At 49.4% G+C, this 15,420-nt stretch overlaps 1 protein-coding gene across 4 annotated transcripts in view; it reads left to right on the plus strand.

The window, feature by feature from the left end:
• POGZ (pogo transposable element derived with ZNF domain) overlaps positions 1 to 15,420 on the plus strand; it is a 28,252-nt gene that overhangs the window by 7,924 nt on the left and 4,908 nt on the right. For 3 of the 4 annotated variants that reach the window (XM_053966775.1, XM_053966776.1, XM_053966777.1), the window contains exons 4-14: positions 1,210 to 1,318; positions 2,065 to 2,244; positions 3,726 to 3,944; positions 4,212 to 4,321; positions 5,916 to 6,226; positions 7,123 to 7,469; positions 8,466 to 8,566; positions 8,780 to 8,926; positions 10,845 to 10,979; positions 11,884 to 12,038; positions 12,653 to 12,793. In XM_053966775.1, coding sequence (XP_053822750.1) covers positions 1,210 to 1,318; positions 2,065 to 2,244; positions 3,726 to 3,944; positions 4,212 to 4,321; positions 5,916 to 6,226; positions 7,123 to 7,469; positions 8,466 to 8,566; positions 8,780 to 8,926; positions 10,845 to 10,979; positions 11,884 to 12,038; positions 12,653 to 12,793 — 1,955 coding nt within the window. The remainder of the gene's footprint in view (positions 1 to 1,209; positions 1,319 to 2,064; positions 2,245 to 3,725; positions 3,945 to 4,211; positions 4,322 to 5,915; positions 6,227 to 7,122; positions 7,470 to 8,465; positions 8,567 to 8,779; positions 8,927 to 10,844; positions 10,980 to 11,883; positions 12,039 to 12,652; positions 12,794 to 15,420) is intronic. The other variant, XM_053966778.1, reaches the window with a different exon arrangement.

Consider the following 15,420-nt stretch of genomic DNA (forward strand, 5'->3'; position numbering starts at 1 on the left):
TGTTTTGAGGTGGTTTTGGGTTGGGTTTGTGTTGGTTTGGGATGGTTTTGGGTTGTTTTGGCTTGGTTTTCGGCTGGTTTGGGGTGGTTTTGGGTCGGTTTGGGGTGGTTTTGTGTTGGTTTGGGATGGTTTTGGGTTGGTTTGGGGTGGTTTTGGGCCGCTTTGGGTTGGTTTTGGGTCGGTTTGGGGTGGTTTTGGGTTGGTTTGGGGTGGTTTTGGGTTGCTTTGGGACGGTTTTAGGTTGTTTTGGGTTGGTTTGGGTCGGTTTGGGGTGGTTTGGGTTGGTTTGGAGTGGTTTTGGGTTGGTTTGGGATGGTTTTGTGTTGCTTTGGGGTGGTTTGGGGTTGGTTTGGGATGGTTTTGGGTTGGTTTGGGGTTGGTTTGGGGTTGGTTTGGGATGGTTTTGTGTTGCTTTGGGGTGGTTTTGGGTTGGTTTGGGGTGGTTTTGGGTCGGTTTGGGGTTGGTTTGGGGTGGTTTTGGGTTGGTTTGGGGTGGTTTTGGGTTGGTTTGGGGTGGTTTTGGGTTGGTTTGGGATGGTTTTGGGTCGGTTTGGGGTTGGTTTGGGTCGGTTTGGGGTTGGTTTGGGTCGGTTTGGGGTGGTTTTGGGTTGGTTTGGGATGGTTTTGGGTCGGTTTGGGGTTGGTTTGGGTCGGTTTGGGGTTGGTTTGGGTCGGTTTGGGGTGGTTTTGGGTTGGTTTGGGGTGGTTTTGGGTCGCTTTGGGTTGGTTTTGGGTCGGTTTGGGGTGGTTTTGGGTTGGTTTGGGGTGGTTTTGTGTTGGTTTGGGATGGTTTTGGGTCGGTTTGGGGTTGGTTTGGGTCGGTTTGGGATGGTTTTGGGTTGGTTTGGGATGGTTTTGGGTCGGTTTGGGATGGTTTTGGGTCGGTTTGGGGTTGGTTTGGGTCGGTTTGGGGTGGTTTTGGGTCGGTTTGGGATGGTTTTGTGTTGCTTTGGGGTGGTTTTGGGTTGGTTTGGGGTGGTTTTGGGTGGTGTTGGGTCGTTTTGGGATGGTTGTGTGTTGGTTTTGGGTGGTTTTGGGTCGCTTTGGGTTGGTTTTGGGTCGGTTTGGGGTGGTTTTGTGTTGGTTTGGGGTGGTTTTGTGTTGGTTTGGGGTGGTTTTGTGTCGGTTTGGGGTGGTTTTGTGTTGGTTTTGGGTTGTTTTGGGTTGCTTTGGGGTGGTTTTGGGGCTGATGCACCCCTTGGCTTCCAGGGGTTCCCGGTGCAGAACGTCCGGCCCGTGCAGAGCCCCATGAACCAGGTGGGCATCGTGCTCAACGTCCAGCAGGGCCAGACCGTCCGGCCCATCACCCTCGTGCCAGGTAATTAATTCATTAACCAAATAATGACCGTTCAGCAATAGTTAATAATGGGAATAATACTAATAATGATGGTGGTGGTGAGGTGTGGCCAGTGCAGAGCCCCATGAGCCCGTCCCCCTTGTGCCAGCTAATGTTATTATTATTGCATATTAATATTAATAATTATAATTTATATCATTATATCATTGTTTTATATCATTAATCATCATTAATAATAATGATGACAAGTGGCCAGTGCAGAACCCCATGGGCTGGGTGGGCCGGATCACCCTTGTGCCAGGTGATCATCATTAATAATAATAATCATAATTAATAAAAAGAAAAGCTGTAAATCCCAAATAAAGCTCTAAATCCCAATTAAAGCTGTAAATCCCATATTTCCTGGGATTGGGGTCGGATCACGGCTCTGTTTGCCTTCAAGCCCCAGGTACCCAGTTTGTTAAACCAGCAGCTGGCATTAACTAATTCCAGATACAGTTTCATAACTTGGGATTACTTACACCTGGATTAAAGCTGTAAATCCCAGATTTCTGCTGGATTTTTTTGGGATTGGGGTCGGATCACAGCTCTCTGTCTTTAAGCCCCAGGTACCCAGTTTGTTAAACCAGCAGCTGGGATTAACTAATTCCAGATACAGTTTCATAACTTGGGATTACTTACACCTGGATTAAAGCTGTAAATCCCAGATTTCTCCTGGATTTTTTGGGGATTGGGGTCGGATCACGGCTCTCTGTTTGTCTTTGAAGCCCCAGGTACCCAGTTTGTTAAACCAGCAGTTGGCGTTCCCCAGGTGTTCTCGCCGGTGGCGCAGGTGCGGCCGGGCAGCGCCGGGCCCGGCCGGCCGGCCACCAACGCCTTCGCCACGGTCATCCCGGCCACGCTGACCCTGCGCAGCACCGTGCCCCAGGCCCAGGCTCCCCAGCAGAGTGAGTCACCACCTTCCCCATCCTGGCCAAATTCCCGCAGGAATTCTCATGGAAAAATAAACCTGCCAGGGGGCGGCAACTGGGAGTTGGCCCCGAGTTCACTTTGGGGTCAGAGTTCATTCACAGATGAGGAGAATCTGGGGCAGTTTGGGTAAAAAAAGGTGGTTCAAAGTTTGGGAATTCATTGGAATTTTTGTCCAAACCATCCCTGGGGGAGACTCAAGATACAGGATCGAGGACAGGTGGGGGGAGTTGAATTCCAGGCTGGAATTTCATTGGAATTTTTGTCCAAACCATCCCTGGGGGAGACTCAAGGTAGAAGATCCAGGACAGGTGGGGGGAGTTGAATTCCAGGCTGGGATTTCATTGGAATTTTTGTCCAAACCATCCCTGGGGGGGACTCAAGGTAGAAGATCCAGGACAAGTTGCAGGAGTTGAATTCCAGGCTGGAATTTCCCTGGAATTTTTGTCCAAACCATCCCTGGGGGAGACTCAAGGTAGAAGATCCAGGACAAGTGGCAGGGGTTGAATTCCAGGCTGGAATTTCATTGGAATTTTGTCCAAACCATCCCTGGGGGAGACTCAAGGTAGAAGATCCAGGATAAGTGGCAGGGGTTGAATTCCAGGCTGGAATTAAATTGGAATTTTTGTCCAAACCATCCCTGGGGGAGACTCAAGGTGGAAGATCCAGGACAGGTGGGGGGAGTTGAATTCCAGGCTGGAATTTCACTGGAATTTTTGTCCAAACCATCCCTGGGGGGGACTCAAGGTAGAAGATCCAGGACAAGTGGTGGGGGTTGAATTCCAGGCTGGAATTAAATTGGAATTTTTGTCCAAACCATCCCTGGGGGAGACTCAAGGTAGAAGATCCAGGACAGGTGGGGGGAGTTGAATTCCAGGCTGGAATTTCATTGGAATTTTGTCCAAACCATCTCTGGGGGGGACTCAAGGTAGAAGATCCAGGATAAGTGGCAGGGGTTGAATTCCAGGCTGGAATTAAATTGGAATTTTTGTCCAAACCATCCCTGGGGGGGCTCAAGGTAGAAGATCCAGGACAGGTGGGGGGAGTTGAATTCCAGGCTGGAATTTCATTGGAATTTTTGCCCAAACCATCCCTGGGGGAGACTCAAGGTAGAAGATCCAGGATAAGTGGGGGGAGTTGAATTCCAGGCTGGAATTAAATTGGAATTTTTGTCCAAACCATCCCTGGGCGGGACTCAAGGTAGAAGATCCAGGACAAGTGGCAGGAGTTGAATTCCAGGCTGGAATTTCACTGGAATTTTTGTCCAAACCATCCCTGGGGGAGACTCAAGGTAGAAGATCCAGGACAAGTGGTGGGGGTTGAATTCCAGGCTGGGATTTCTCTGGAATTTTTGTCCAAACCATTTTTGGTAAAGTCTCCAGGAGGGAACTGGAGGAGGTGGCTGAATTCCCACCCCAATTCCCGTTGGCAATTCCATGGAATCCTCTCCCCTCCGCAGTGAGCATCGCCAGCTTCGTGACGGTGAAGCGCCCGGGCGTGCCCGGCGATGGCGGCGGCAGCGCCGGTGGCCCCGAGGTGGCCAAGCTGGTGAACACGATGGGCACGGTGCCCTCGCTGGCCCACGGCCCCACCGCGCTGGCCGTGGCCAACAGCAGCCCCGGCACTGGCCAGCGTGGCACCGCCAGCGAGGCCTCGGCCTCGGCCGCGCCCCGGAAAGGTGAATCCCGGGAATTCCGGGGCGTTGGGAGGCAGAACTTGGATTTAAGGGGCGTTCCGGGTTCTTGGGAGGCAAGAGTTGGTTTAAGATGATTTTTGGGATAAAGGGCAGAAAAGAGAAAAATGGGGAATTCTGGGAGGCTCTGTGGGACAAAGGCTGCGAAAAGTTGGGAATTTGGGTTTTTTTTGCGGGATTAGCGAGTGTGTGGGGCAGGGGAGAAGTGGGAATTGTGGGAGTGGGAGCTGATCCGTGTTTGTCCCGCTGCAGGCAGCTCCTCTCCCATTCCCAGCCTGGATTTCCAGGACGGGGGCCGCAAGGTCTGTCCCAAGTGCGACTCGCAGTTCCGCGTCACCGAGGCGCTGCGGGGCCACATGTGTGTAAGTGCTCACCCCGGACTGGGGAGCTCTAGGCCCGGCCTAACGAGTGGGGATTCCTTCTAGACCCAGTTTAATGTTCTGGGATTCATTCTAGATCCACCTCAATGAGTGGGGATTCATTCTAGATCCAGTTTAATGAGTGGGGATTCATTCTAGATCCAGTTTAACAAGTGGGGATTCATTCTAGATCCAGTTTAATGTTGTGGGATTCATTCTAGATCCACCTCAATGAGTGGGGATTCATTCTAGACCCAGTTTAATGAGTGGGGATTAATTCTAGATCCAGTTTAATGAGTGGGGATTAATTCTAGATCCAGTTTAATGTTCTGGGATTCATTCCAGACCCACCTTAATGAGGGGGGATTCCTTCTAGACCCAGTTTAATGTTCTGGGATTCATTCTAGATCCACCTCAATGAGTGGGGATTAATTCTAGATCCAGTTTAATGTTTTGTGATTCATTCTAGACACACCTTAATGAGTGGGGATTCATTCTAGATCCAGTTTAATGAGGGGGGATTCATTCTAGACTGTCTTAACAAGTGGGGATTCATTCTAGACCCAGCTTAATGAGTGCAGATTTATTCTAGATCCAGTTTAATGAGTGGGGATTAATTCTAGATCCAGTTTAACAAGTGGGGATTCATTCTAGACCCAGCTTAACAAGTGGGGATTAATTCTAGACCAAGTTTAAAGAGTGGGGATTAATTCTAGATCCAGTTTAATGTTTTGGGATTAATTCTAGATCCAGTTTAATGTTTTGGGATTAATTCTAGATCCAGTTTAATGAGGGGGGATTCCTTCTAGATCCAGTTTAATGTTCTGGGATTAATTCCAGACCCACCTTAATGAGTGGGGATTAATTCTAGACCCAGTTTAATGAGGGGGGATTAATTCTAGATCCAGTTTAATGAGTGGGAATTCATTCTAGACCCAGTTTAATGAGTGGGGATTAATTCTAGACCAAGTTTAATGAGTGGGAATTAATTGTAGATCCAGTTTAATGAGGGGGGATTGGTTCTAGACTGTCTTAACAAGTGGGGATTCATTCTAGACCCAGTTTAATGAGGGGGGATTAATTCTAGATCCAGTTTAATAAGGGGGGATTGGTTCTAGACTGTCTTAACAAATCAGGATCCATTCTAGACCCAGCTTAACGAGTGGGGATTAATTCTAGACCCAGTTTAATGAGGGGGGATTCATTCTAGATCCAGTTTAATGAGGGGGGATTCATTCTAGATCCAGTTTAATGAGGGGAGATTAATTCTAGACCCAGTTTAATGAGGGGGGATTCATTCTAGATCCAGTTTAATGAGGGGGGATTCATTCTAGATCCAGTTTAATGAGGGGGGATTCATTCTAGATCCAGTTTAATGAGTGGGGATTAATTCTAGATCCAGTTTAATGAGGGGGGATTCATTCTAGACCCAGTTTAATGAGGGGGGATTAATTCTAGACCCAGTTCAATGTCTCCAAATTCATTATCCCAGCCCCAGTTTAACGAGCAGGGGTTAATCCCAGCCCCAGCTCACTGTCTCTCCCTAATTACCCCAGCCCCAATTAACGAGCAGCCGTTAATTACCCCGTTTCCGCAGTACTGCTGCCCGGAGCTGGTGGAATTCCTGAAGAAACGCAAATCCCTGGACTCCGAGCCCGCCCCGCCCTCGGCCAAGGCCCCCTCCCCCGCCCAGGGCGCGGCCCCGGCCCCGCCCCCGACCCCGCCCAAGGCCGCACCTGAGCCAGGTGAGGGCGGGGCTGACCCCGCCCAGGCCAAGCTGATCATGCTGGTGGATGAGTTCTACTACGGGCGGGATGGGGGCAAGGGCGCGGCCGTGCCACCCTGCCCCAGGGTGCCCACGTCCTTCCGCTGCCCACACTGCACCAAGCGCCTCAAGAACAACATCCGGTGAGCTGTTACCCCTTAATTAATTACCTGTTAATTAATTTTTCGTTAATTATCTGGGAATAACGTGGGATTGTGGGAGTTTTCTGGGAATGGGCTGGGATTGTGGGAATGACGGGCAGTGGGACGTGGGCACCGCTGCCCCCACTGCACCAAGCGCTTCAGAAATGAAATCTGGTGAGCTGTTATCCCTTAATTAATTACCTGTTAATTGTCTGGGAATAACCAAAACATGGGATGGGAATGGTGCAGTGGGAATGACGGGCAGTGGGACGTGGGCACCGCTGCCCCCACTGCACCGAGCGCCTCAAGAACAACATCCGGTGAGCTGTTACCCCTTAATTAATTACCTGTTAATTGTCTGGGAATAACCAAAACATGGGATGGGAATGGTGTGGGAATGACGGGCAGTGGGACGTGGGCACCGCTGCCCACACTGCACCGAGCGCCTCAAAAACGACATCCGGTGAGCTGTTATCCCTTAATTAATTACCCGTTAATTGTCTGGGAATAACCAAAAGATGGGATGGGAATGGTGCAGTGGGAATGACGGGCAGTGGGACGTGGGCACCGCTGCCCACACTGCACCGAGCGCCTCAAGAACAACATCCGGTGAGCTGTTATCCCTTAATTAATTATCCATTAATTGTCTGGGAATAACGTGGGATTGTGGGAATTATCTGGGAATGGGCTGGCATTGTGGGAATGACGGGCAGTGGTACATGGGCGCCACTGCCCCCACTGCACCAAGCACTTTAAGAACAACCCCCAGTGAGGAATTATCCAGGAATTACCCAGGAATAACCCATGAATTACCCAAACCCAAGCTGGGAACTGTGCCCAGAGTGCATTTTCCCGGGATGAGGAATGGGAATCTCCGGGAATTCCACCCCCTGCAGGTTCATGAACCACATGAAGCACCACGTGGAGCTGGACCAGCAGAACGGCGAGGTGGACGTGCACACCATCTGCCAGCACTGCTACCGCCACTTCAGCACCCCCTTCCAGCTGCAGTGCCACCTGGAGAACGTGCACAGCCCCTACGAGTCCAGCAGTCAGTGCTTTTCCTGCTTTTCCTTGGGATTCACCTGGGAATTTCCTCTTCAGTTCCCTGGGGTTTTGGGCAGGGAAAATTGTCGCCCCTTGTTTGAGGTCATCACAAAATCCACCCAAAATTCCAGCCGAGTTTCACTTCTCCAGCCCCAATTCCACCTGGAGAACGTGCACAGCCCCTACGAGTCCAGCAGTCAGTGCTTTTCCTGCTTTTCTTTGGGATTCACCTGGGAATTTCCTCTTCAGTTCACTGGGGTTTTGGGCAGGGAAAATTGTCGCCCCTTGTTTGAGGTCACCACAAAATCCACCCGAAATTCCAGGCGAGTTTCACTTCTCCAGCCCCAATTCCACCTGGAGAACGTGCACAGCTCCTGAAAGTCCACTAGGCCGTGCTTTTCCGGGAATTTTTTATCCCTAAGTTGGGATTTTCCTCCTGGATTTAGTGGGAATTTATGGAAGGAAAGTTGTCACTCCTCCCCTCGCCCCTTGCTCAAGGTCACCACAAAATCCATCCATCCCAAATCCCAGCCAAGTTTCCCTTCTCCCTTTTTCTTCTTCCCTCTTTTTTCCCCTTCTTTTTCTCCTTTTCCCTCTTTTTCCCCTTTTCCCCCTTCCCTCCTTTTCCCCCTTCCCCCTTTTCCCTTTTTCCCCTTTTCCTGCTTTTCCCTCTTTTCCCCTCTTTCTCCTTTTCCCTCTTTTTTCCCCTTTTCCTGCTTTTCCCTCTTCTTTTCCCTCTTTTCCCCTCTTTTTCTCCTTTTCCCTCTTTTTTCCCTTTTCCCCCTTCCCTCCTTTTCCCTTTCCCCTCTTTTCTCTTTTTCCCCCCATTCCCCTTTCCCCCCCTTTTCCCTTTTTCCCCTTTTCCTGCTTTTCCCTCTTCTTTTCCCTCTTTTCCCCTCTTTTTCCCCTTCTCCCCCCTTCCCTCCTTTTCCCCCTTCCCCCTTTTCCCTTTTTCCCCTTTTCCTGCTTTTCCCTCTTCTTTTCCCTCTTTTCCCCTCTTTTTCTCCTTTTCCCTCTTTTTTCCCTTTTCCCCCTTCCCTCCTTTTCCCTTTCCCCCCTTTTCCCTTTTTCCCCCTATTCCTGCTTTTCCCTCTCCTTTTCCCTCTTTTCCCCCCCTTCTCCCTTCCCTCACACCTCCCAACTCCCACATTTTTCCCAACTTTTGCCCGTTTTTCCCTGTTTTTTGGGGCAGCCAAGTGCAAGATCTGCGAGTGGGCGTTCGAGAGCGAGCCGCTCTTCCTGCAGCACATGAAGGACACCCACAAACCCGGGGAGATGCCCTACGTCTGCCAGGTATGGAATTCCCACCCGGAATTCCCAGTTCTGACCCCAAAAATCCCTCTGTGTGCCAGGTATTTTTCCCTGTTAATTGGGATTTTCCCGCGCCTGCTGCCGAAACGCCCCAAACCGCAGGATTTTTTTTCCCGTTTTTCCCACATCCTGTTCAAACGCCCCAACTCCCTGGGTTTTCCCACCCCCAATCCCGGGTTTTGGCGGATTTTCCAGGTGTGCCAGTACCGCTCGTCGCTGTATTCCGAGGTGGACAGCCACTTCCGGCTGATCCACGAGGACACGCGGCACCTCCTGTGCCCCTACTGCCTCAAGGTGTTCAAGAACGGCAACGCCTTCCAGCAGCACTTCATGAGGCACCAGGTGAGCCAGAATTCCCGGGAAAAACGGGAATTCCCTGGGAAAAATGGGATATTGGGGATGCTGAACGAGTGGGAATTCATTGAGTGAGTTTGGGTGGGAATCGGGAATGGGAAAACAAATGGGATTTGGGAATTGCCTCGAGGCGTTCAAGAACGGCAACGCCTCCCAGCAGCACTTCATGAGGCACCAGGTGAGCCACAATTCCCGGGAAAAACGGGAATTCCCTGGGAAAAATGGGATATTGGGGATGCTGAACGAGTGGGAATTCATCGACTGAGTTTGGGTGGGAATCGGGAATGGGGAAAAAAAAAGGGATTTGGGAATTGGCTCGAGGCGTTCAAGAACGGCAGCGCCCACTTCATGAGGCACCAGGTGAGCCAGAATTCCCAGGAAAAATGGGAATTCCCTGGGAAAATGGGATATTAGGGATGCTGAACGAGTGGGAATTCATTGACTGAGTTTGGGTGGGAATCGGGAATGGGAAAACAAATGGGATTTGGGAATTGCCTCGAGGCGTTCAAGAACGGCAACGCCTTCCAGCAGCACTTCATGAGGCACCAGGTGAGCCACAATTCCCGGGAAAAACGGGAATTCCCTGGGAAAAATGGGATATTGGGGATGCTGAACGAGTGGGAATTCATTGACTGAGTTTGGGTGGGAATTGGGAATGGGAAAGAAAATGGGATTTGGGAATTGGCTCGAGACGTTCAAGAACGGCAGCGCCCACTTCATGAGGCACCAGGTGAGCCAGAATTCCCAGGAAAAATGGGAATTCCCTGGGAAAATGGGATATTAGGGATGCTGAACGAGTGGGAATTCATTGACTGAGTTTGGGTGGGAATCGGGAATGGGAAAACAAATGGGATTTGGGAATTGCCTCGAGGCGTTCAAGAACGGCAGCGCCTCCCAGCAGCACTTCATGAGGCACCAGGTGAGCCACAATTCCCAGGAAAAACGGGAATTCCCTGGGAAAAACGGGGTATTAGGGATATCCACGAGTGGGCTGAACGAGTGGGAATTCATTGAGTGAGTTTGGGTGGGAATCGGGAATGGGAAAACAAATGGATTTGGGAATTGGCTCGAGGCGTTCAAGAACGGCAGCGCCCACTTCATGAGGCACCAGGTGAGCCAGAATTCCTGGGAAAAACGGGAATTCCCTGGGAAAAACAGGATGGTGGGAATGCTTAACGAGTGGGAATTCATTGAGTGAGTTTGGGTGGGAATTGGGAATGGGAAAACAAATGGGATTTGGGAATTGGCTCGAGGCGTTCAAGAACGGCAGCGCCCACTTCATGAGACACCAGGTGAGCCAGAATTCCCGGGAAAAACGGGAATTCCCTGGGAAAAACGGGATATTGGGGATGCTGAACGAGTGGGAATTGATTGAGTGAGTTTGGGTGGGAATCGGGAATGGGAAAACAAATGGGATTTGGGAATTGCCTCGAGGCGTTCAAGAACGGCAGCGCCTTCCAGCAGCACTTCATGAGGCACCAGGTGAGCCACAATTCCAGGGGATTCCTTGGAAAATTTACCTACTTAACAACTAATACCTACTTAATAACTGATAATTAATACCTACTTAATAATTATCGACTAATTAATAATAATTTCCAGAAGAAGAGCATGTACCACTGCAACAAGTGCTGCCTGCAGTTCTACTACCCATTCAATACTCAATAAACAATTTATAGCTACTTAATAACTATTAAATAATTAATAACTAACTAATAACTAATAATTAATACTAATTACTGTTTTTTCCCCGAAAAAGAGCGTGTACCACTGCAGCCAGTGCAGTTTTCATTCCTAATACCCATTCAATACTCAATAACCAATTGATATTTATTTAATAGCTAACAATCAATTAATAGCTAATGAAACAGTTAGTAATTAATTAACGCTAACGAACATTTTCCAGAAGAAGAGCGTGTACCACTGCAACAAGTGCCGCCTGCAGTTCCTGTTTGCCAAGGACAAGATCGAGCACAAGCTGCAGCACCACAAAACCTTCCGCAAGCCCAAGCAGCTCGAGGGGCTCAAACCCGGCACCAAGGCAGGCAATTCCCGGAGAAATTCCCGGAAAAAATCCCGGAGAAATTCCCAGAGAAATTCCCGGAAAAATACCCGGAAAAATTCCCCAAAAAATTCCTGGAGAAATTCCCGGAAAAATTCCCAGAAAAATTCCCAGAAAAATTCCCGGAAAATTTCCTGGAGAAATTCCCAGAAAAATTCCCATGGCTTTTGTTGGCTGGGGATGGCGGGGATGGGGAAAGGGGGTGGGATTAAGAGGGGGATTTTTTTTTGGGGGGTGTTTATGGGATTGAGTGGGTTTTTAATGGAGTTCGGTGTCTGGTGGGATTCCTTGGGAATTTATTGGGGTTCCTTGGGAATTTAATGGGGTTCCTTGGGAATTTATTGGGATTCCATGGGAATTTATTGGGGTTCCATGGGAATTTATTGGGGTTCCTTGGGAATTTAATGGGGTTCCTTGGGAATTTAATGGGATTCCTTGGGAATTTATTGGGGTTCCTTGGAATTTATTGGGGTTCCTTGGGAATTTATTGGGATTCCCTGGGAATTTAATGGGATTCCTTGGGAATTTATTGGGGTTCCTTGGGAATTTAATGGGATTCCTTGGGAACTTAATGGGATTCATTGAATTTGGTGGGTCTAATTGGGAATTTAACTGGATTCCTTGGGAATTTATTGGGGTTCCTTGGGAATTTATTTGGGTTCCTTGGGAATTTAATGGGATTCATTGAATTTGGTGGGTCTAATTGGGAATTCACCTGGATTCATTGGGAATTTACTGGGATTCATGGGGTATTTCTTGTAATGAATTGGATGTTTCCTGGAATTAATTTTTTTTTTTCATAGCACTAATGGGGTGTTTCATGGAATTCATCCAAACCCCAAACAGGATCCAAAACTTTCCCCCAATTTTTGTGCTCCCCCAGGTGACGATCCGCGCGTCCCGGGGCCAGCCCCGCTTGCTGCCGCTGGAACCTTCCCACGGGATGGGCCCGGACCCGGCTCCCCTGGGATCCTGCTCCGACCCCCAGCCCCTGTTCCTGTGCCACCGCAACGCCCCCCGCAGAGCCGGCAAAAAAACGTCAGCGCTTTCCGGGGAAAAAACCCAGTTTGGGGGAAAAACGGGAATTTGGGGGAAAATTTGGGGAAAAAAAACAGCAATTCTGGGGAAAACCCGAGAATTTTGGGATTCCCCACCCATCGTGGGATCCTCAAGTGAGCCAGCAAAAAAAAAAAAAAAATTAGTGCTTTTCCTGGAAAAAATAGGAATTCTGGGGAAAGTCGAGGGGAAAACGGGGAAAACACGGGAATTTGGGGAATTTTGGGGTTCCCCAGCCACTGAAGCGTCCCCAAGAGGACTAGCCAGAAAACATCAGTGATTTTTCTGGGAAAAATTTGGGAAACTTTGGGAGAAAATCGTGTCATTCCGGGGGAAAACAATGGGAATTCTGAGGTTGGTTTGGAAAGGTGGAGCTGGGAAAAAAAGGGAATTAAAGCTGGAATTCCGTCCTGGAATTTATCAACGGTATTGGTAATTTAATATTAATATAGATTAATTTTAAATAATAATTAATTTGTAGCCAAACCCCATCCCAAACCCTGCCATCCCCTTTCCTCCCCGCCTCCCCCATCCCACAGAAGCTCTCCCAAAGCCCCGGTTTTGAGGGATTTTGCCTTTTTTTTTTTTTTCCCCAGGAGCGGCCTGGGCCGGCAGACGTGCCTGGAGTGCAGCTTCGAGATCCCCGACTTCCCCAACCACTTCCCCACCTACGTGCACTGCTCCTTGTGCCGCTACAGCACCTGCTGCTCCCGCGCCTACGCCAACCACATGATCAAGTACGGGATTTGGGGCAAAAACAGTGGGATTTGGGAAAAAAATAGAGACAAAATGGGGGGAAAATGGGAAATTCCTGCTGCTCCCGCGCCTACGCCAACCACATGATCAAGTACGGGATTTGGGGCAAAAACAGCGGGATTTGGGAAAAAAATAGAGAAAAAATGGGGGGAAAATGGGGGAAAATGGGAAATTCCTGCTGCTCCCGCGCCTACGCCAACCACATGATCAAGTACGGGATTTGGGGCAAAACCAGCGGGATTTGGGAAAAAAATAGAGAAAAAACGGGGGGAAAATGGGGGAAAATGGGAAATTCCTGCTGCTCCCGCGCCTACGCCAACCACATGATCAAGTACGGGATTTGGGGCAAAACCAGCGGGATTTGGGAAAAAAATAGAGAAAAAACGGGGGGAAAATGGGGGAAAATGGGAAATTCCTGCTGGTCCCGCGCCTACGCCAACCACATGATCAAGTAGGGGCTTTGGGGCAAAACCAGTGGGATTTGGGAAAAAACGGGGGGAAAATGGGGGGAAAATGGGGAGAAAATGGGGGAAAATGGGAAATTCCTGCTGCTCCCGCGCCTACGCCAACCACATGATCAAGTACGGGATTTGGGGCAAGAACAGTGGGATTTGGGAAAAAATGGGGAAAATGGGGAGAATATGGGGGAAAATGGGGAATTCCTGCTGCTCCCGCGCCTACGCCAACCACATGATCAAGTAGGGGATTTGGGGCAAAAACAGCGGGATTTGGGAAAAAAATAGAGAAAAAATGGGGGGAAAATGGGGGAAAATGGGGAATTCCTGCTGCTCCCGCGCCTACGCCAACCACATGATCAAGTACGGGATTTGGGGCAAAAACAGCGGGATTTGGGAAAAAACGGGGGGAAAATGGGGGGAAAATGGGAGAAAATGGGAAATTCCTGCTGCTCCCGCGCCTACGCCAACATGATCAAGTAGGGGAATTTGGGGCAAAAACAGCGGGATTTGGGAAAAAAATAGAGAAAAAAACGGGGGGAAAATGGGGGAAAATGGGAAATTCCTGCTGCTCCCGCGCCTACGCCAACCACATGATCAAGTAGGGGATTTGGGGCAAAAACAGCGGGATTTGGGAAAAAACGGGGGGAAAATGGGGGGAAAATGGGGGAAAATGGGAAATCCCTGCTGCTCCCGCGCCTACGCCAACCACATGATCAAGTAGGGGATTTGGGGCAAAAACAGCGGGATTTGGGAAAAAACGGGGGGAAAATGGGGGGAAAATGGGGAGAATATGGGGAAAAATGGGAAATTCCTGCTGCTCCCGCGCCTACGCCAACCACATGATCAAGTACGGGATTTGGGGCAAAAACAGCGGGATTTGGGAAAAAATAGAGAAAAAACGGGGGGAAAATGGGAAATTCCTGCTGCTCCCGCGCCTACGCCAACCACATGATCAAGTACGGGATTTGGGGCAAAAACAGCGGGATTTGGGAAAAAACGGGGGGAAAATGGGGGGAAAATGGGAAATCCCTGCTGCTCCCGCGCCTACGCCAACCACATGATCAAGTACGGGATTTGGGGCAAAAACAGCGGGATTTGGGAAAAAAATAGAGAAAAAACGGGGGGAAAATGGGGGAAAATGGGAAATTCCTGCTGCTCCCGCGCCTACGCCAACCACATGATCAAGTAGGGGATTTGGGGCAAAAACAGCGGGATTTGGGAAAAAACGGGGGGAAAATGGGGGGAAAATGGGGGAAAATGGGAAATTCCTGCTGCTCCCGCGCCTACGCCAACCACATGATCAAGTACGGGATTTGGGGCAAAAACAGCGGGATTTGGGAAAAAACGGGGGGAAAATGGGGGGAAAATGGGGAGAATATGGGGAAAAATGGGAAATTCCTGCTGCTCCCGCGCCTACGCCAACCACATGATCAAGTACGGGATTTGGGGCAAAAACAGCGGGATTTGGGAAAAAAATAGAGAAAAAATGGGGGGAAAATGGGGAGAAGTTGGGGGGAAATGGGGAGAAGATGCGGAAAAATGGGAAATTCCTGCTGCTCCCGCGCCTACGCCAACCACATGATCAAGTACGGGATTTGGGGCAAAAACGGGGATTTGGGAAAAAACGGGGGGAAAATGGGGGGAAAATGGGGGAAAATGGGAAATTCCTGCTGCTCCCGTGCCTACGCCAACCACATGATCAAGTAGGGGATTTGGGGCAAAAACAGCGGGATTTGGGAAAAAAATAGAGAAAAAACGGGGGGAAAATGGGAAATTCCTGCTGCTCCCGCGCCTACGCCAACCACATGATCAAGTACGGGATTTGGGGCAAAAACAGCGGGATTTGGGAAAAAAATAGAGGAAAAATTGGGGGAAAATGGGGAGAATATGGGGAAAAATGGGAAATTCCTGCTGCTCCCGCGCCTACGCCAACCACATGATCAGGATGGAAAAATCTGGGATTTGGGAACAATTCTGGGCTCATCAGCATTTTTCCAGTTTTATAGGGAATTTTTATGGGTTTATAGGTGATTTTTATGGTTTTTTGTGTGGTTTTTTTTAGGATATTTTATATGGATTTATGGAGGATTTTGTATTATTTTATAGGGGATTTTACGGAGTTTCCTTGGGAATATTGTAGGTTTTTAGAT

This window comes from Vidua chalybeata, chromosome 29 (assembly GCF_026979565.1).
Source record: "Vidua chalybeata isolate OUT-0048 chromosome 29, bVidCha1 merged haplotype, whole genome shotgun sequence".
In the NCBI taxonomy this organism is placed as follows: Eukaryota; Metazoa; Chordata; class Aves; order Passeriformes; family Viduidae; genus Vidua; species Vidua chalybeata.